Source organism: Ursus maritimus, unplaced genomic scaffold (genome assembly GCF_017311325.1).
Source record: "Ursus maritimus isolate PB19 unplaced genomic scaffold, ASM1731132v1 scaffold_4, whole genome shotgun sequence".
NCBI classification, from domain to species: domain Eukaryota; kingdom Metazoa; phylum Chordata; class Mammalia; order Carnivora; family Ursidae; genus Ursus; species Ursus maritimus.
This window is the reverse complement of record NW_024426552.1, coordinates 50,440,079-50,460,960: the sequence shown is the minus strand read 5'-3', so window position 1 is coordinate 50,460,960 and position 20,882 is coordinate 50,440,079. Positions and strand designations below refer to the sequence as shown.

The 20,882-nt window shown below is 35.9% G+C and overlaps 1 protein-coding gene across 2 annotated transcripts in view; it reads right to left on the bottom strand.

The window, feature by feature from the left end:
- Positions 1-20,882, bottom strand: part of ALCAM (activated leukocyte cell adhesion molecule) — a 207,829-nt gene that overhangs the window by 45,499 nt on the left and 141,448 nt on the right. For both annotated transcript variants that reach the window (XM_008706619.2, XM_008706620.2), the window contains exons 2-6: positions 14,877-14,977; positions 10,798-11,017; positions 4,220-4,284; positions 2,895-2,982; positions 2,253-2,435 (exon numbers count right to left, since the gene is read on the bottom strand). In XM_008706619.2, the coding sequence (XP_008704841.1) occupies positions 2,253-2,435; positions 2,895-2,982; positions 4,220-4,284; positions 10,798-11,017; positions 14,877-14,977 (657 nt within the window). The remainder of the gene's footprint in view (positions 1-2,252; positions 2,436-2,894; positions 2,983-4,219; positions 4,285-10,797; positions 11,018-14,876; positions 14,978-20,882) is intronic.

Here is a 20,882-nt window from a genome sequence, read left to right as displayed (position 1 = left end):
TGTTTTTAAAAAGGGATTTCTGGCAGCAGCTTGGAGGGCAGTTTGGAGTGAACAGAAAGGAGTATTATTCTGGAAATCACAGAAATACTGGCAATGAAGAATGGTGGCATATTCTCAGGCAGCATCAGAAGGCAGAATCAGATAAACATAGAAGAGCTAGATTCTATAAAGCTTCATTACCGACTGGAAAGGGTAAGGAAGACTAGGGCAGGAGTGGACTAGTGCATCTTCCTCAAGATGAATTGATCAAATTTCTTCCTTCTGAATGTACTCTGTCCTTTCTGTTTAGCTCCTTCGTTCTCCACTCTGAAGTCACCTACAGTAGTGGTTTTCCAAGTGTGGTCCTCACATAAGCAGCATTAGATCACCAGCATAAATGCAGAGTGTTGGACCTCTCCCCACAACTACTGGATGAGAAACTTCAGAGCAGGGTCCAGTGATCAGTGTTCTAAGTCCTTCTGGTGATTCTGATGCACACAGAAGTTTGAGAATCACTGTCCTTGGACATCTGAGTTCTTAGGGCTATTCACTGAGTTCTGAGTGTCACTTACCACTTGCAACCTTGCACTGACAATTACAATTTCCTCCTGATGTAGGTATTTTATTGCTCTGTTGGAGTAGTAAACTCTTTGAATGTCAGGACTCTGTCTTAAGCACTTTTATATCTTTACCAGGAAGCATACATTGCGGCTTCTCAAAAGCTGTGCCAAATGCACCCCCCACCCCAGCCAGCCACAGTAAAATCATTTCCTTCTTATTCATCCAAGGACTTTTCTGCTTACCCAGCTCTTCATGCCTGATAACATACATTCCTGTTTTTTTCTGAAGCCACTTTTCCGGTCCTTATTACTCATCTTGATGCTCTTTCCTATTTTGTACTCCTGCACTTACACCAAGATAGTTTATTTCCAGTTCAACATTTTTGAACAGACAGAATTCTGCCTTTACTTACAGAAATAATAGTTTGATTTCAGATAAGTTGCACATAATGAAATCCTTTAAATCCTCAATTTTAAGTCAGTATATAAGTTGAAACTTAGATACAAAGTTTAAGGCACAACAATCCCTTATTGTTAGGGCAAGTGGAATGTCGGTTTTGTTCTTATATAAGGTTCTGCACTTTATGGAACCAAAACAGAAATGTAGAGGAGATAAAATGCTACAAAGGCTCAACTGGCATTTCTGTTCTTCCTCCAGAATACACATAGAAATATTAGGTTATTCTACCACATAAGACAGTATTACAAGAAGTTTTGATTCTTTTTTTAAAATAATTTATTGAAATTCTTTCTTGCATTTCTCCAAAAATAATATCTCTAGTTCTATGCGTATGTAGTAATAATGATCATATAGTAATAACAATAGTACTTAATAACAAGAATTTAATAAGCAATATAGGATGTTATTTTAGATTTGTGATTTCACTTAATCTCCATAACAACACAGAGTTTTTTTTCCATTTCAAGATAAGAAAACTGAGACCTAAAGCAGTCAGCTACTCTTCCAGAAAGACACAGAAATTGATTGTGCTGGACCTGGACTATCAGCCTGTTTGCTCCAAATCTTGGCACCTGTCTTATAGGACAGAGAATAGCATTGAAGAAAAGAATTCTAGCCCAGTCTCTACAGCTAATTTAGGGCAAGGCTCTGGGCCTCACGTTATGCTTAGTAAAATAATGGAGTTAGATCAGATGATCAAGAAGCTTCCTTTTTAGTCTAATATCCTGTGTTTCAAATCTATGAAATAAAGTTAACCAAAATGTCTTGGAATACAATATCCTATTTAAACTTATGTAACTGATCTCATTATTAAAATAATTTTTTTCATTAAAATGGAAATCCCACATCTAGAAGACCAATCAGTCATAAGCTTCTATTCTTCTGTCCTTCATTCAGAAAGTACAGATGGCATTTTTAACTCCTACAAAATTCATAGCTTATGAGCCAGGCTGAGGACTACCGGAAGGGATCAAACTAAGTTAGAGATCTTGCCTTTAAGGAACTTAGCATCTAGCAGAATACAGAAGAGATGTTCAGAAATGACAGAGGGGAAAATGAAAGGAATCGTAAGATAGGATAAGCGTTTTTTCTACAGGTCTTCCAAGGAGAAGGAAATTATTTGAGTACTGCAGAACAGGAAAGGGGGATTGAAAGCACAATCCAAAGAGCATGTGGATTAGGACTTGAAAAATTAATAGCATATGAATACTCTAAGACATTAAAATTACACAATTGTATATTGAGTTACTTACAGTAAATATCAAAGATTGCTTGTTCAGACTGAAGCGTTTTCTGGCCAGATGGTCCATAATATGTCACAGAGCATGTGAATGGCATTTGTATGTCAGCCTTGGTTGCCTTGTACTCCAGGGATGAAGTCATGGTATAGAGCTGAGTTACTGGGTCCATTTGCTTTTTAAAAATTAAGACCACCACTGAAGAAAATAAGAACATTAATGATAGCATCTTTCATTGGAAAATCACAATCCTTTGTTAAATGTCGCAACACCTTGAGAAGTGGTTTTGTCCTTCTTACTGTATTTAACGGGAGGGAAAATTGACATGTACTGAGGTAGAATGTCTTTTCAAAACCATGAAATCAGAGACATAGACAGAAATAGAATCCTGGAATCCTATCTCCCACTCACTTTCATTAACTTCTAGAACATGCCATATACAGAAATAATTTTTCTCTGCTCTTGATTCTTCTGCACAAGGACTAAAATGATGTTATTAAAAAATCACTTAATGACTTAATGGTTACTTAAAGGAACAAAGCACAGAGCCATAGGTCAAAAAGGGCAATGCATTTAGATGCAGAGCGGCCTAAGGAATGCCCAGACAAGAGAAAGTCAAAACAGGTCATCTGAATTTACTGCCCACTTCTTACCCACCTCCTTCAAGGGGTTGTAGCACTTTTCCATTCCTGTACCACGTGATGTTGCCATCTGGATAACTGTCTTTTGAAATGCAGTCTCCCAACTGCAAAATGAAGAGGAAATGTTGCTACCCTGGTTCCATCAGTGGTTGTCAATTTGAAAGCTTTGGACTCCTCAGGGGGTGCAGCTCTCCCAAAGGTTTCCTGACCCATTCATTATCCAAGCACTGACTGGGGACTGGATACATGCTTTCTTGCATTTAAAAACAACGCCTTGTACTTAAAATTCTGGTCTTGACCATTTAAAAATATGCAATAGATGCTGCCACTATTAATAAAATCACATTTGTCTAAAAGCATTACCAAATTCATTTTGACGTAATTCATTTTTAGCATTAAGTAAATAACATAACTACATTAACATTGGCTATTCCCATGCTTCACAGATCTCAGCATGCAAGAATCATTAACGGTGTGAAAGTGGGGCTACCTCTTCTGTTTCATTCTACCTTAAGTTCAGATACATATACTTACCAAATCTGTATGGTAATTTTTCCGCCACTTTTCTTCAAATGTGTTATAACTTTAATATTTAGCATTTATCAAATAATATTATGAAGTAAAATTTAATCTGATTCAAAGAACTTTTAACTTGTTTGTATTTTTTTCTTCACAAAGGAAAATGTAGGTATTTTACTTAGTGAAAATAAGATTATTAGTTGATGTGCCCAAATATAACCTCCAGCTTTGTCCCCTCTCGATACAGCCTCTCTTCACACCTCTTAATGTGACTGTTAAATTTGATCTTCCTCACATCTTTACTTCAACTTTTCAATAGTTTAACCTGCCAACAGAATAAAGTGCAAACTCCCTCCACGACATAAGGCTTGTCATAATCCAGCTTCTCTGTACTTCTCCAGATTTATCATTTACTGCACTCTCTTGCCTACCGTCTTACCACACAAAGTTCCAGCAACTCAAATAACACGATGTTTCCTAAAAATGCTATTCTCGTTCACGTCATATTATTTCATGTTGTTGGAAAGCATTTCTACCTTTAGTTTGAAGAAAATCTACTCATCTTTCATGACTCCATTGAATATTCAGTTCATTCATACAAGAAAGACTTATGCCTCTTCACCTCCCCCCCCTTCCCCTTCTGGAAATGACTACATCTTCCTCAGTGTTCCCACTCTAACTCAGGCAGACTTTCTGACTGGCATCTGCAATACTGTTAACTTCACAAGAACAAAGTCTATCTTATTTGTTCTCGCATCTGAGGGCAGGAGAAGACATTTAACATTAGGCTAAGTGAAGGCAACGAATCAGACTAAGTCTTACCTTTTTTAGCTGCTCTGTTTCGAGAAAAGGCGCTTTGCTTACAATTTCAGGTTTGGATGGTTGCTCTAAAGTCAAGCAGAGAAAGGTTTTAAGTACACAAGAAAGAATAAAAGGACATTTGTGATTTGGATTATAGAAAAATAATTCACTTATTCAAAGCACAAAAACAAGGAACAAAATAAAAAAGACATTCCCATATAATCTGTAATTAAGAAATCTGGTTAGCCCACTCCCTTTCAAGTATTTGCTTTATTATATTAAATACTATTTTAAATGCTTATTACTCCTTTGAGTAAAACATTGGTAATGTCTTCTGAATGCTTCATAAGCAGTAAATATGGATTTGACAGTGAAACGGAGGTTAATATACTAAATATGAATATTATTGCCAATTGATTATCATGTGTACTTTCTACATATTAATGACTTCCAGCTACCTTTAGATGAAGACCTAAATCCACAAAGGGTACTTATTAAAAATGCAGATTTCTAAGCCTTCCCTGGCCAGAATTAGAATCTCTAGGCACGGTCCTACAAATCTACTTTTTAAAATAAGCTTTCTATAAGATTTTCAGGCACATTGAAGTTTAAGAATAATGGTTCTAAAATCATGGTGACTAAAAGGAGTTACAGGATATAGAAGTTCAAGTTTTCTGTGTATCTCAAACCTTATCTTTAAAGTGAAATCATGTTATGAAATTATAAATGTAGGGAAATCCTTCAAATTTGGAACTGAGATAATGGACAGAAGCATTTCAAACACAAGAAGTTCTATAAGCATCCGTTCTAAGAGAGTGTTCAGGAAGAACTGGTTAAAAATCACAGCAACAAGGTATTATTCAAACTTAAATTTTAAGTTATTTACTCTTCGCTGTTAGTTATCTATCACTGATGGGTTTTTTACTTTTTAATTAGGTCTAACAATTAGTCTCCAGAAAATGGATATTGCCTCTTTGTCACTGACTTTTGTGAATTTCATGGAGCAAAAACTATTCTATTCTCATATAAACAAATAAAGAAAACCAATAATCCTTTCATTCATAGTCTCATTGTATACCATCTCCAATACCTTTAATTTCTATTACCAAACTAGACTAAGTTGGCTTTTATATATTATTACTCAATTTGGAATTCCATTATCAGACATGTTGCCTACTCAGACCATTATAGAAAATAAGGATGAAGACAGAAAGCCTCTGGAACAGCAAAATGGCTATCACCAAGACTGTATGTAAAAAATATGTAAACTTCTTCATGTTACTATGGAGAGTTAATTTCCCTTTTGCAATTGTTTTATATTAGAAATTGGAACAATGAATAATAATAGTAAATCTTCCTATGTGTTCAACTTTTGCACTTTAATTATAGGAGGGCCTACTTCTATTAATTCTAGAAACATAATTCTAATTCAATTTTCACAAGGTGGATTGTTTTCTAAATACACAGATTGGAAACAAAACACAAGAAAGATAGAAAAATAAAAAAAAAGAAATACAGAAGAATAGAAAAGTAGAACAGAGACCGTTACATTAATGCAAACAAGAAGTGACATCTGATTTCCTGACTGTTAGAAATGTGACCAAAAAATTATTAAAAACGGACCAAAAGTCAAAATAAACAGCAATTTCTGGGAAACATATGGTAGGGGCTTAAAGCCTTCCACGTATCAGTAAGCACTGGTGTTACCACGACTTTAATGTAACGCCATTAATGTTCAATTACAACTCCAAATTACTGATAAACCATTAAATTCTGTTCTGAATTTATGTTTTAAGACAAATGTCTAAAATATCTGAGAGAGGGATGTATCCAAAATATTTAAACAAACTGAAAATTCTCGGTGCTTAAGTAAGTAAGCCAAAGTTCTCTGGGAACTAAAATCAAGTGTTTCATGATACCTTTCTGAGAGAGGTAAAATATTAATTTATGTAGTCAATCAAGAGTCAAAATTAACAAGAGAAAAAGAACAAGTGGCTTTTTGTTTCCCCCTCAGTAGTATCTATGCCTGGAATATAAAAAGAGATTTAAAAAATCATCTGGAAAAACTGAGGTTCTTTTTTTTTTTTTTTTTTTTTTTGAGTCTTTTAATACAAAATGTGGGTGGGCAGTGTTGCTAAGTTGCATTACATTCTAGTTCACCAAAACAGTCAGGCACATACTTCCTCTTAGGCGAATATATATATTTCTCTGCTTTGTAAACCCTCTGATGTTTTATCAGTGCACATAAGATCATAAATACTTGGTGTGTTACAAATGTTGGTCCTTTACACATGGCTATGTATATGTTCCTTCCACAAATATTTTCTAAAATTTATACTTATATCAAGAAAATGAAACTGTGGAAAATCCAGGAAACCTGGTGAAAGAATGTTTAAAGTTTAGGCCTCTTTAGTCTACACCTCATCTTTTTATTTGGAAGAGAGACACAGTGGGTATTGTGGAAGTAATGGTGGTACTACTGCAATTCTTTTGAGTTCTTTTCTCTGAAACTTTTATTTCAAACCCATGAGATATTTTGTATGTAGTTTTCTCTTATATTAGTTTGCAACAATCAATGGATATTAGTTGGAGGACTATAAAAGAGGACACGTACTATTTTAGCAAAATTGCATATTGATTCCAAAGTGTTTAAAAAAAAACTTTCCATGAATTATGCCTTAATATAATTCAGGGATTCATAACCAAGTATAGAATTGAAAGGGAAAGTCACAGAACAGATTTATTTGCATTATTAAAATAACTTTGTCAAGGGTATCACAGCCAGCTGAGGATGAAGTGATGAAGGCAAAACTGCTCTCTATTGCCCACAATCTACAGTGTTACTACCAAAATCAACACATAGGAGAGCTCACTTTGATATGGGAGGAAGGCAAGAAAAGAGAGGCTAACTGCTTACACTGACTCATGAACTCTCCCCTTAGTACTTTGTCCGTAATAACTCTTATAAATTCTGGTGTACTTTAAGTAAACAACTGTTAGCATGGAATCGTTGTTTATTTTCCTCATGAGATGGGAAAGGTATTTTTTATATTAAAGAATTGAAATAAAATATACTGTGTAGGTCTCATTTGTTAAATAGGTCATTTTCTGCTGCCTTCATTTAAAAAAGAAAAATCCTTGCAGGTTGATTAACTTGCATAGGGAGGGTGAGAGGAAGGATGCTCAATTGTGATAAAACACTGAGAATAGTGTCCAAATGAAAGCTGTAACTAACTGCATGAAGTCAACCTGCATTGCCCAATACTAAGGGAAGAACTGGTCCAAGTGTAGACTGACTCCATGTCATGGAAGCAGTCTTCCTTTTAATGCCACAGACAAGAGTACAAGAGGGTTAACAGATTAGCCTCGACTGTGGTTTTCAAATGCTTGTTTAGAGCTGGAATCGTTTTCCCTTTTTTTACTCCCTGAATTACCATGAAAAAACTGAAATGTAGCATGGGTGGAATTTTAGCTAATAAGAGCAGTGCCGCCCCTTCTCCTACCCTCTTCAGGAGCTCCTCAGGAGGATCCTAGGAACACAGTAGGAAAACCACCCTCAAATTCAAAGCACTTATATTACTGTTGATGAGAGAAGCAGCCCCAGCCCAGTGAACTTCCCCAAGGTCAGAAATTAGCAACAGACCTAACAAAGTCAGGTCTTCTGATGACCAGTCAGGGATTTTTCTGTTCCAGCACAGACAGCCAGTTGGCAATCTGGGTACCCATTTGACCTCTGAGGAACTTTTGCACAATGACTGAAACAAACCTTTGGGAACTTCGAAGCCTTTATTGATGTTTCTGAATGTTTTTATTAATTTCAAATGTGCATTAAATGCAAACACATTTTAATTTTGATGTCATTCAATTCTTTTTTAAAAAAGCTGTACTCGTGGCCATAAAGAATGTGACTTAATTGAATCTGGGGTGCTTTATGGGCATGGCTATTGTATCTGAGGTATAATTTAAAACTAAACAAACAAACCTATACCAGAGGTAATGGAGTCATCAGTCATGGCCTCCAGCTGGAATAAGAACAGTCTGAGTTTGCCCATGAGGATGGCACTCTGCAGCAAGCTGATCTGGGATTAGCTCACGTCAACCATACTCAGTTCCGCAGTACACAATGCGTGTTGCTAGGTGATTCGACAGAAGGAAACAGAGCACTGATTGACGAGCCTAGTAACTCTTAAGTGACTGCAATATACCCATGCACAGAATAAAAGTCTCCCTTTCACAGCTGCTGTTTGCTTCACAAAATGTGACCCAAAGTAAATTCATTATTTTTTTAAAAAGCTAAAGCCCCTATATGCTCTTGCAAACACTTTCCTTATCATGAGCTGTGCTGTTCATTTAATTGGACTTGGAGGGTCCCATGGTTTCTAGCATAAAATGCCATTTTCAAGAGTGTGTAACTTGTCTATTTAAATTCTCCCTGGCCCAGAGCCTGGAATGCAAATTCTGTTTCTGAGAATCACTTTGTTTTCAACAACATTCAAAAGAGAAGGGGGCAGGGGATGCTGCCAGTATGTGGGGTGTGAGTTTGTTTTCACCATCATCAAAATCTCCTGTATTCCAAAATAGCTTACAAATTTTTATCAAAGTAGACCAACTGGATTTTTTTTTTAGATTGCTGTATGGTATTTTCTTTAAGTGTATTCTGAAAATTGTCACAAATGATTCTTCTAAAGGAAACAACCTGGATTTTCTCAACTTTCTTGTAGACGAGCTTGATACTTGAGAATTTTAACACAGTGAGAAAGAAACCTGACAATGACAAAGCAATACACATAACCTTCAGGGTGCTATGACTTAATCTCTACCTACTATCTTACATTCTTGCTGTGTACTTATATTTATGACATCATGGCCTAATTTAAAAAATTGTTGTGGTTGTTCTCTTTACAAAAAGTGTCCCTAGCAGTGCACCATCGATCTTCCTAATAACATCATAGTGAAATAAAAGAAAGAAAAAAAAAATGGGACATTGGTAAATAAAGGATGCAGATTATTTGGGGTATTTAATGGAAGGCATGACTGGCAAACACTTGGAATTTGATGTGATTCGTTAAATGATTGAGAAGGGTGGATGGTTTCTGGAAAGTGCCTTCTAAGCTGAAAGTTAATCAACTGAAACGTGTAATATGCTTTTACAAGGTTCTTCTGGAGAACAAAGGTTTCCTCTGATAGTACAAAAATTCTCTGAATCCATGTCATGAGCCCACAGGAGCTTTGAAATCTACATAAATACTTAAGGGACAGTGCTACTTAGTCACACAGGCTAATACAAGAGAAATGGGAAAAATCCATTGTTGTTTGCTGTAGTCACCTTCTGGGCTTCTTTCTTCCCTATTTATTTTAATAATTTGTAGGTGCTGCCACGTTATCAGAAAGCAGAGGGAAAACACTGAAAAGTGAGACCTTCTTCCCTAATTAAAAAAGACTGGCATTCTGAAAATTTTGAGACCTATTTTTCTCCCTGTAATTTCTATTATGATGTAACAGGAGATGGGATTTTTTTTAATTTGAATATTAAAAGATAAAATGTTTAGTTAGAACTTCTCAAGTCATTCATTTGCATAGCTATGTGCACAGTAATATTAACTATATGTTATCATTGGGCAAAGTAACGCTGCCATAATGCCTACAGTAATTACTCCAAGTTTCTTCCACTGGCTTCTCTTCTTCCAGCCCTACTCTACTCTTTCCCCTTGATGTATTCCACATACACATTCAGGGTGTGGTAACTTTTTTATTTGGGGGCAATTTTCTAAACCAACTGAACACTTTGAAGAACTAAAGCAACATTATTAAAGGCCAGGAGATAGATAGATGATAGATAGATAGATAGATAGATAGATAGATAGATGTGTGTGTCTGTGTGTGTATAATACTATTTACACACATATATTCACACACACACATTTCTAAGTTATAAGATGTTTGGATTTACCTGTATTTATTGTTTAATATATCAAAATGTTAATTTTTTTTAAAGATTTTATTTATTTATTCGACAGAGATAGAGACAGCCAGCGAGAGAGGGAACACAAGCAAGGGGAGTGGGAGAGGAAGAAGCAGGCTCATAGCGGAGGAGCCTGATATGGGGCTCGATCCCATAACGCCGGGATCATGCCCTAGCCGAAGGCAGACGCTTAACCGCTGTGCCACCCAGGCGCCCCATCAAAATGTTAATTTTACATGGTTCAGCCTAATACATACATGTGTGCATGACAAGCATGATTCTATGTATGTATCACATATGTATGCATATATCAGAGAATATTTATTTGTACATTTCAGTGAAAGTTAAAGATCACATGCCAGTGTTCACTTAGTAGTACTTCATATCACAGGAAATTTTACCCAACAAAACAACAGAGAATATTCTTTTAGTTCCTCACTGCAAAACTCCTATTTGAATTTCAGGGCTTTTGTTTTCCTCCCTGACAGCATGCATGAGCAGAATGAAGATCGTTAGAAGTCCTCTTAGAGAGATGCCTGCTGCGGAGACACTACAGAGCATTCACTCTTCTTTCTAAAGAACATTTTCTAGTACCAGCCATCAATCCCACTTAGCAGTTACACTGCAGACTACTTACTGAACACCTTGACTATTGTAGGTGCCTCAAACACGTTGTCCTCAGTTACTAGCATGCACACAAATCTCTTTTCATCACTGATCCTTGCATTACTGATAGACAAAGTGTAGTTTTCTGAGAGGCTCAATCTGTCTTTGTATTCCGGTACATCGTCGTACTGCACACTTTTCTTTGTAGAGGACCTGAAGGCAATAAATACTGGGGAGCCATCGGGCTTTTCCTAAAAATTAAAATAACAATACATTTTAAAAACAAGCATATTCAGATGTTTCAGGATTACATCCAGAATAACAAAATTTCTTGGCCATATTCTTCCACCAAGATTTATAGTTCTGTCCAAAAGGAATAATTTTGGATATGAGCCTCACATAAATCTTTGGTTATAGAAAATTACTCATCATAAGAGGAGAGGCTGTAAGTTCTTTTACAGGTATCAGTTTAAATATATGAAAATGGAAAGACAGAGCTATTGGAATCTGAACTTTTCTTGTATCCAAAGGACAGAATTAGTGACTGTTCTGAAACCAACAAAGGCTGGCAGTGTATTTAATTTAAAAGAAAAAAAAATAGATGAAAACAAACACACAAATGCACAAAATGATATTCAGCTAACCATCACAGCAAGCATACACGTGGGCTGCAAATACTCATTTAGAAATCCTGGGCAGTTATCTTTTGTATATTCATTACTTTAATCCACATACTTTAAACATCCACACCTTTCAGTTTCAGCCAAAACTGACAGAGCTGACCTTTACTCATAATATAATTTAATGAGTCTTGATGGAGGAACGGTATTTGCCCTTGTGAAACAATCATGTCCATTAAGCAACGGAATCAGATTAATCACTAAAATCCATAGTTTTGCTATCTGAGTCATAAAACTTAGCTCAAAGAGCTTTCATATAAAAACTTATTATCAAAATAAAATATAATCTGGCATGGACAATTATGCAAGAGCATGAGACATATAATTCATCTCTTCCTTTGCTCCCACAAAAATTCTCTTAGCCAATAAGCAATTTAATCTAAGATAGGAGCCAATCCCTCTTCTACTTACCTCATAAGGTCTTTGAGAAAATAAAATATGATAAAACATTTTAAAGTGCATGGCAAATTCCAAGGTACTATGGGGAGTTACATTTTAAAAATTATTAATATTTATTACTGTTATGGACGAAATGTTTGTGTCACCACCAAATTCATATGTCGAAGCCCTAATCCTTAGTGTGCAGATATTTGGAGGTGGAGCCTTTGAGAGGTAATTAGCTTTAGATGAGGTACTGGAGTGGTGCCCTTATGACAGGATTAATACCCTTATAAGAAGAGGAAGAGAGGTCTCTCTCTCCATGAAAACACAGGTCATATGAGCACATAGCAAAATGGCAGCTGTCTGCAGATCAAGAGAAGGACCCTCACAAAGAGCCGAATCTGCCAGCACCTTGATCTTGGGCTTCCTAGCCTCCAGAACTGTGAGAAATAAACAGATGTTGTTGAATCCCCCTACTCTATGGTATTCTGTTACAGCACCGCAAGCCAAGACAATTACTAAGCCAATTTTAGAGTCCAAAAGTTTTAGTTGGTTGAATATCTGAATACACCAAAAATCTTCTCCTTAAATTTTTTAATTTTGTCACAGGTTTACAATGCAAATCCTTGCTCTAAATCATTCCTTCACTGAGAGAAATATGTTAAACCAGTCCCTTATATTTCTGTATCCATACACTCATGCAATAAATAATAGTTATCAACCATATGCCAGGTACTTTCCTTAGGTTTTCCACGTAGTAACAGATTTAATACTCCCAACGACCCTGTAAGTTAGATTTGTAATATTAGATTCATTTACAGATTATATAGTAGAGACAGAAGTCGGTTAAATACGTTGTCCAAGGGCCCAGCTCTTGTATCTCAGCAGAGCAGAGGCTGGAGCTCTACAGTCTGGCTCCATGATGACTTCACTGCAGCATTCTCCATAGCTGTTAGATGCCCCTTCTGTCCCAGCACTGAGGCAGATGCTGGAGAAGAGGACGGGGTGAAGGAGGGCACAAACTGTGATGAGCACTGGGTGTTATAGGCAATTAATGAATTGTTGAACACTACATCAAAAACTAATGATGTATGATATGTTGGCTAACTGAACATTAAAAAAAAAAAAAAAAAAAGAGGTGGGGATGAAGTGCGGAGAGGCTCACAGGGAACCATGATCTCCATTCACAGGGAGATGACCGGGCAGGAGGGGAGAAGCCAATCCAGCCTTTCTCTATGTTTGCCCCCTTTCACTCTTTCCAAACCTACCATTTGTCTTTCAGCTTTCATTAAATTAGAGCTTGTAGACGATGCCTGCACATCGACACTGGCTTTAGAGCACATGGTACTTCAAATGATCTCATCCGTGTATTGCCAAAGCTTTTTGCTTTAATTAAGAATTGGAAAATTGTCATTATTGTTTCCACTACCACTGTACCAGTTCAGTTTGGGTGAAAATTATTCCCTGAATTATCATCAGGAATGCCTATGATCATGGTTTTTCACCATCTGTGTTCCATTTATTTTGGCAGTAAGTTTGACTCAACCGGTGAAGCATGTGGTAGTCTCGCTTGGAGTTTGAGAGGTGTGAATACACCTTGTCCTCATAGGCCTTAACTTCCTATTTCCACTTTTACAGTAAACCAGAAATAGTTCAAAATTCCCATCGTGAGCCAAGTATCAGCAGAGTCCAGGGCAGTGCTGGGCCACCTCACTCCCTTCCTCTGCTGTCACATGACCTCCCCACAGGCACATGAGCTTTGAGCCCCACAGCCAGAACACGGACCACGTGCTAAGCACTGGGTCAATATTCTGCTATGAATTATTCCATGTAACCCTCACACCACTGAGGGAAGACTATTCTTATTACCTCCTTTATAGAGATGAGAAAATGGAGATTCATTCATTTGTCCAGAATCCCACAGCAAGTATATGGTAGAACATATGGGTCTGACTTAAGAACCCGCATTTTGAAGATTGTCTTCTACCCCTTCCTTGGGTGCAATCTTAGGCACATTACTCAAAGTGCGTTCTGCATGTTTGTTCTTGCAGATATTTGAGAGAAAAAGTTGGGTGGTTAAAAAAACCTAAGAAATGAATGAAGCATGGACAGTTCAGAACACATCTTAGTGCATGAGAGGCTCTGAGAAGAACTGTGATAAAGTTTTCAAAAATTATTTGACTATCAGATTTTTTTTTCCTATTAAAATACCTTTTAACATTTCAAGGAACTTGAGAAAAACTGCCATAGTATTCAAGGAAGCATATGTCTACTTTAAACTTGCAAACTACCATGAGTCTCATGTGATTCAGCATTAGGAAACTGTGCCACACAGAAACCTTTTGTTGGTTTCCGTAATTAAATTGAAACATTTTATCAGTCGATGTTACCTAGCCACCCCACATCATCTACCAGGGTTTCTACCCTCCATTTCCAGACCCATCTGCCATATCTGAGAAAGTATGATTTGCTATCTGCAAGAAAGGAGTAAAATGAACACTGTTACATATAAAAAGGACCTGCCGCATCAACACAGCATTAAGACAACATCAGAACAAGCTTCTAATGCTGATGACTAACTCCCAATGAATATTTGGGTACTCTAGCAACTGCTGTATTTTGTCTTTGCAATAGCCACACCAGACATGAGTATGTGGAGAAAGGCTGCCAACTTCCACTAAGCTCTCTTCTATACGCCACTGATTTTACTCTGGAACTCTGCCTTTTCCTCTGCCTCTAACATTTAAGGTTAAATCTTTCAGACTAATATGATCTAAGAATTACGTGTTTATTGGCTTTATTTTAAAATAGCACTTCTTATGTAAGACTTAGGAATTACTCTTTTGAGATACTCAACACATAATTCTACCTTCCTACATTTGTACCCATACTTGAATATTTGCCATTATGTTAATTTGAAATTCACACTTACTCACAGAAGGAATATTATCTCAAAAAAAAAAAACCCAAAAAAACAAAACAACAACAAAAACAACAACAACAAAACAACTACAAGTAATTAGCCAAGTCCAAAGTAGGTGACACTTACATATTTCCATTTGCCAAACATGAGATTCTGAGGTACATCAAGTCGGCAGGGCATGATAATGGTATCTCCATACGCTGAGTTTACACTATACCATCCAAGTCCTTTAGAAAAAAAAAAGAGAGAGAGAGAAGATGTTAAGTGTTTCCTTGAAGTAACTAAGCAAATAACTTCAGTTCAGGCTGTGTGCCTTTCTGATGATTATCTATTATAATTTTATCTTAAATGACTACAAAAAGTATGAAGCTAGAACATATTTCCTATTTAAATATCAACAACTCTCATTTAGCTACTAAGCCTTTGAATGTCATACATTTCAAATTTATAGACCCTCAATTTTACCAGGGAAGAGACAAGTGTGTGCTACAAAGGAACATAGTGGAATGTGAAAGTATATTTTTTTTCCTAAATATATATGTCATAGAAAACATATATATTATATATATATTATACGTATATAAATATACATATATATGTATAATATATACAATACATATATATGTATTATACATAATATATATATATTACATTTCATAGACATGTGGGACCGCACAAAGATTACCATGTTTAAAATTCTCAAAACTAGCTTTAAATATATTTGTTTTTCATTTGAAAATATCGTCAAATTTATCTTCTGGAAAAAAATTTTAAAACTACTAAAACTAAACTAACACAAATAAGACCACAACTAAATTTTAATTTTAAGTAGGAAAATGACTAATTTTATAGTAGCAATGGTTACTATATTAGGTTTAATTTTAATTATGCATAAAATATTTTAAAAGATAGGAATCTGTAGTATAAAAATTCTTTGTAAAGTGTTTACTAAGTGGGTTACCCTGAATTTTGGGTAGACAATGTAACTTAAACCATAATTTGCTACTAAGGTACAGAAAACTTCCTGGTCTTATTTAATTCTTTACTGAGAAAAAAATGTAGATGACAAAAAATTAAAATGTCAAAACCCCACAACTTTTGCATAAGTATGAAACATACTATTCAAATCTGTATATATTCATGAAGTTTAAAAACTCAGGCATTTAACTTGACAAGAGTACTTAAGAAACATCTCAGAATTTTTTACCTTATTTTGTTCACAGTGGTTTTTAAGATTAAATATTTAACAATTAAATATCTGTTAAGATATATCATAATTGGATATAGTGTGAACAGGGTAACTTAATTTGAAACTGTAGAGGGGGAAAAAGATATTTTGTCCACCAGGTGGTGCTGAAGTGCAAAGCTAAGGCTATTAGAAATACAAATACCATTTTATGACTTTCTGAGGAAATAAGACAGTGGACATTATCTCTCACTGTTACCCATCAATCACAATGCATAGGGAAATTTCATATAGGGATAAAAATCATTACCCTTGGTAAAGACAAAAAGGTAATAAAATTCCTTTTTAAAAATTCTGTCGACTGAGGAAGGTACTTCTCTTTAAAGCAATTTTGCCCCAGTGAACAAAATCATTACAAGAAACACAAACTTCAAGTAAATATGCTTCAAAACAACTAGTTTCCGGCATTTTTAACATTTGTTAAAATAAAGAATACAAAGTTTAAGTCATGATAATGTGTTTTTCACTCTTATTGGAGAAAAGTAGTTTACCAAAACTGTTTATCGTATGTTCAGTATTCTAATAAAAATTACCTCAATAGCTTTTAAATTGTTTAGTGTTTCCCATACTGTAACTTTAATTCCTTTTAACTTCAAGCTGTTGCAGAGCAAGACTATAAATGAACACATGGTCTCTTCAGCCTTGTTAAAATACAAATTGTGAGGTAAGTTTAGATATGTGGTTGCAGATATGCAAACTAGTGAGAATTAAGAAATTATTTCTCAGTATAGTACTTGTTTTCTACAATACTTCGTATGCTAAATGTGGAACTTTAATCATGTATTTTAAGATCTGTTCATGCACTGCACCGGCACAGATATGCCAACCCAAGAAAACAATTTTGTGATTTAATGTTTTGTTTTTTCACCAGTATGAAGCAAGTCACTTGAATATGTAACGACTCAAAGATGATCTGGGTCTATAACTTAAATTATGGCAGGACATGCCCCTCTAATTTCTCCTATCACTTGTAAAAGCACACCTTCTTTTGACAATTGGCAGTACTCCCATGGTTAGTCAAGGAGTGAAAACAGTTTGCAGAGCTTAGGTACCAAGGAGGTGAATCCTTTGCCAGGTACACAGGGAAAACAAGAAAATTCTTTATGCAAAAAAATGTAATTTTTTGCTATTTCTTACAGACCATTTTTCTTTTCTCTTCCTATAGAATTTCAATGTGCTATATAGATACCAAATTTTCTAACAGGTTTCAAAGCTATAGGAATTTCAAGTACATCCTGTGTTATTAGCTTAGTGAAGTGCGACAACAAGGAAGGGACCATATATTCTTATCTTTGTATCCCCAGGGGCAATGCCTGGCATCTCAGTTGAATGTTCTGAAGTCCTTTCCATTTTGGTTATTAAATTAACATCTTTGAAAATCAGGGAGGAGTTGGTACCATTGGAACTTTGGGAATTCTTATTCCTACCACATAGTCTCCTAAAGGCTGTCCTAGATTGCCTTTGATATGCAGAGAATGTGGACTTAATGCTTGCATGGCATTTGGCACTCATTTCTGAAGAGAAATAAACACAAAGCAAACATTCTTATAGGAGCTCATGGATGAAATTACAGAAGAGAATATTTCTGCCTACCAAACTGTATTACTAATTTCAGGAGAAATTAAGGATTATCATCAGCAGATCACAGAGCACAAATAATGTGAAATGCCTCTTTATCTTACTGTGATGACCACAAAGCAAAGGGCTGTTTTGAAAAGTATTCGAGAATTCGTGAGTTTGGGTCTTTTAATGACAGCTTGATATCCCAAATAGCCAGGACAGGACTCTTTAGAGCATAAGAAACCTAAGGGAAATAAGACGTGTGACAAGCATGAGGGCAGTAGGTAAAAGGCCAATGATTACAGACAGAAGCACCAGTCTCTAGGCTTAGGGCACACAGGATGAAAATCAGCTGGACTGCATTAGGAGTCACAGATTTCAGAAATAATTATCAAGTTTGCTATAGTTATCAACTTTCCTCTTTTCTAAGAGTATACCAACTTCCAGGGTCATCTGATAGAAAGACTCAAGGCTTCAATCTGTGGTAGAGCTAATATCCCTAGCCCTGGAGAGAGAAAGTGGCTACAAAATCACTATGATTGGGTGATGAATTAGCATCCTGATTTCTACAGATGTCTCAGCCTTTGAGATGAAGTGCCAGTGAGACCCAAAGTACCTGTCAACACAAATGGTTCTGTTTATACTTTTCACAGAAGCAAAGATTTTATCTTTGATTTGCCAAGTCTGAACTGAATTTAACTCACAAAAACTCCCCTGCAATTTTCTCCCTGCAATATTAGTTGGTTAAATTGTTCATGGTTTTGTAGCCTAGAGATTATTGGACACTATTGCAAATATAGAATGCCTATGATGTCCTGCCTCAAAGAAGTTAAATATAAAATATAGAAGGAATGAGTGTGTGCACAAGTGTGCATTTCTGTGTGGTACGTGTTCTATCTATGTGTGTATGTATATATCATAAGATATTTTAAACTGGGCTAAAAACCTTCTGCATTAAATATGTTCTATAAATGTAAGGTATTGTTATGAATTATTAACATTACCATGGCTATCAAAATGTCACAACATAAAATAAAATGCAAAAACGTGTTACACACGAGAAGCAGTGTAATTATTTAAGAAGTTTTTACGAAGAGTTATTAACTAAAGATAAAGAACAATAGAACTAAAAAGGTTACATAGGAGAATTCAATAAAAAACACAATGGGAAGAGCACAGCATAAGAAAAATCTCTTAGCCCAGTAATTCTGACGTACCAAATCTCAGACAAGTGATCATAAATACAACACAGCTATGGTTATGCATTTTGTACAGGAAATAATTTAAGGAGGCACTGAAACGGACTCTGGCTTAATTTCAAAATTAGGTGAACACAGTTTATTTCTAACTGAACTAATAAAAATGTAATAATTGCGTCCATATTGGTGAATACACTTCTCCTGTATAAACTAAGTTCAGAGTGATCATTCTCTGTGCATTGTTGATATATAGACATTTGAGTGGAGGGATCTTAAAATTCAGAACCTGCCACTACATTTCAAGCAGAGGATGAGAAGAGAGGATGAGAATGAAAGAGTCTATTTTCACATGCTGTCTAAGTTTAGCGTGGTTAATTATTTTTTATTGCATTGATACTTCGATAGCATCATCATCCTTAAAAGCATTGTTCTGAGCTCTGTAGCTCTGTTAGGTGCCAGAGAAGGGTTGTTCACAATCACAACTGGCACAGAACTTAGCACATGAGAACTATATTACGGTTCTACAGAAATTTCAGAGAAATTGATTCACGCAGATGAATTGTTGGGGAGGAAACAAGTAGAAGTGAGAAAGCTATCCTTAGAAATTACTTTCATATTTATTTGACTGATTTTGACAGGTAAACATGCTAGTGTCCCTATGTGCTTTATTAATGAATTAAGATGCATATAACTCTAATTAAACACAAAAGTATTTCTTAACATCAGTTTATAGCAGTGTTTCTCAACCTCATCACTAATGACATTTTGGGCTGAAAAAATCTTTACCATGGGGAGGCTGTCCCATGTATTGTAGGATGTTTAAGAGCACCCTCACCTCTGCCCACTGGGTGATACTAGTGGCACCCTCCCACCCCCCCCACCCCCGCTATGGCAACAAGAAATTTCTAGACAGGACAAATGTCCCCTGGAAAGCAAAACTGCCCACCAAATCCCATTTAGTGGAAAACTGCTAGTTTAGATCTTCTACTATTGGCTTTCTGTATTCCATAAGATTTGTTTCCTTTAAAGAGCTCATTGTTGTAAAGTAGAATCTTAGTACAGGACTAAATAACCAAGGAATATGAAGAGAGGGGTGGAGGAGGAAGTGACACATAATAACACTTAGCTATTATCAACGTTGTTTTCCTCACAGAACATCCTATACTATATTCAACTGTGACAGGGAGATAGAGTCCTGACTCCAAAGATTTGAGATCCAATCTCTTCACAGAGATTACAAAAAAAAAAAAACTCTATTTTAGCAAATCTACTTCATGTATCACAATCAAGTACAAATTATACATACTATATAGGTTTTCTAAGCTACACATATTACATGTATTTTATTTAATATGATAAAATATCTACTGATAGAGGGTGAAATAGGTACCTTTAAATACCTTTAAAGTGTTTTTCAAACCTGTGATTTTATGACTCAATGAGGCAAATGTACTTCATAATTCCTCCTATTCTTTATGGCATTAAATAAGAATTTAAGATTTCTGTCAAGGTCATGTGATATATAACAAGAACTGAGACAGAGGGAGGTTGAGAGAGAGAGAGAGAGAGAGAGAGGGACAGGGCTTGTAATTCCCAAGTAATTCACAATGGATGGCAGAAGGCAAAGACATCTGATGGAATATGTTATTTTGAGAAATAGAAAAAAGGGTTTTCCTACTCTCTTTTTCAATTTCCCTTCAACAAATGGGTACTTGGGGACCAAGCTGGTTGTTTGCTGAATCTGCAAAAGGAAGATGTTTATTCAAAATTTGCTTTCTGGACAGTCTTTCACCAGTGTCACATACTAGGATATAGGTCTAACTCTGTAATGCCTACAGATAAAGAAAGAGTATGGTGATTCTTTCTTTCTCTTTCTTCTAGCGGTTGCTACAATTCTTTTTTTTTTTTTAAAGATTTTATTTATTTATTCGACAGAGATAGAGACAGCCAGCGAGAGAGGGAACACAAGCAGGGGGAGTGGGAGAGGAAGAAGCAGGCTCATAGCAGAAGAGCCTGATGTGGGGCTCGATCCCAGATCGCCGGGATCACGCCCTGAGCCAAAGGCAGACGCTTAACCGCTGTGCCACCCAGGCGCCCCCAGTTGCTACAATTCTATACATGGATTAT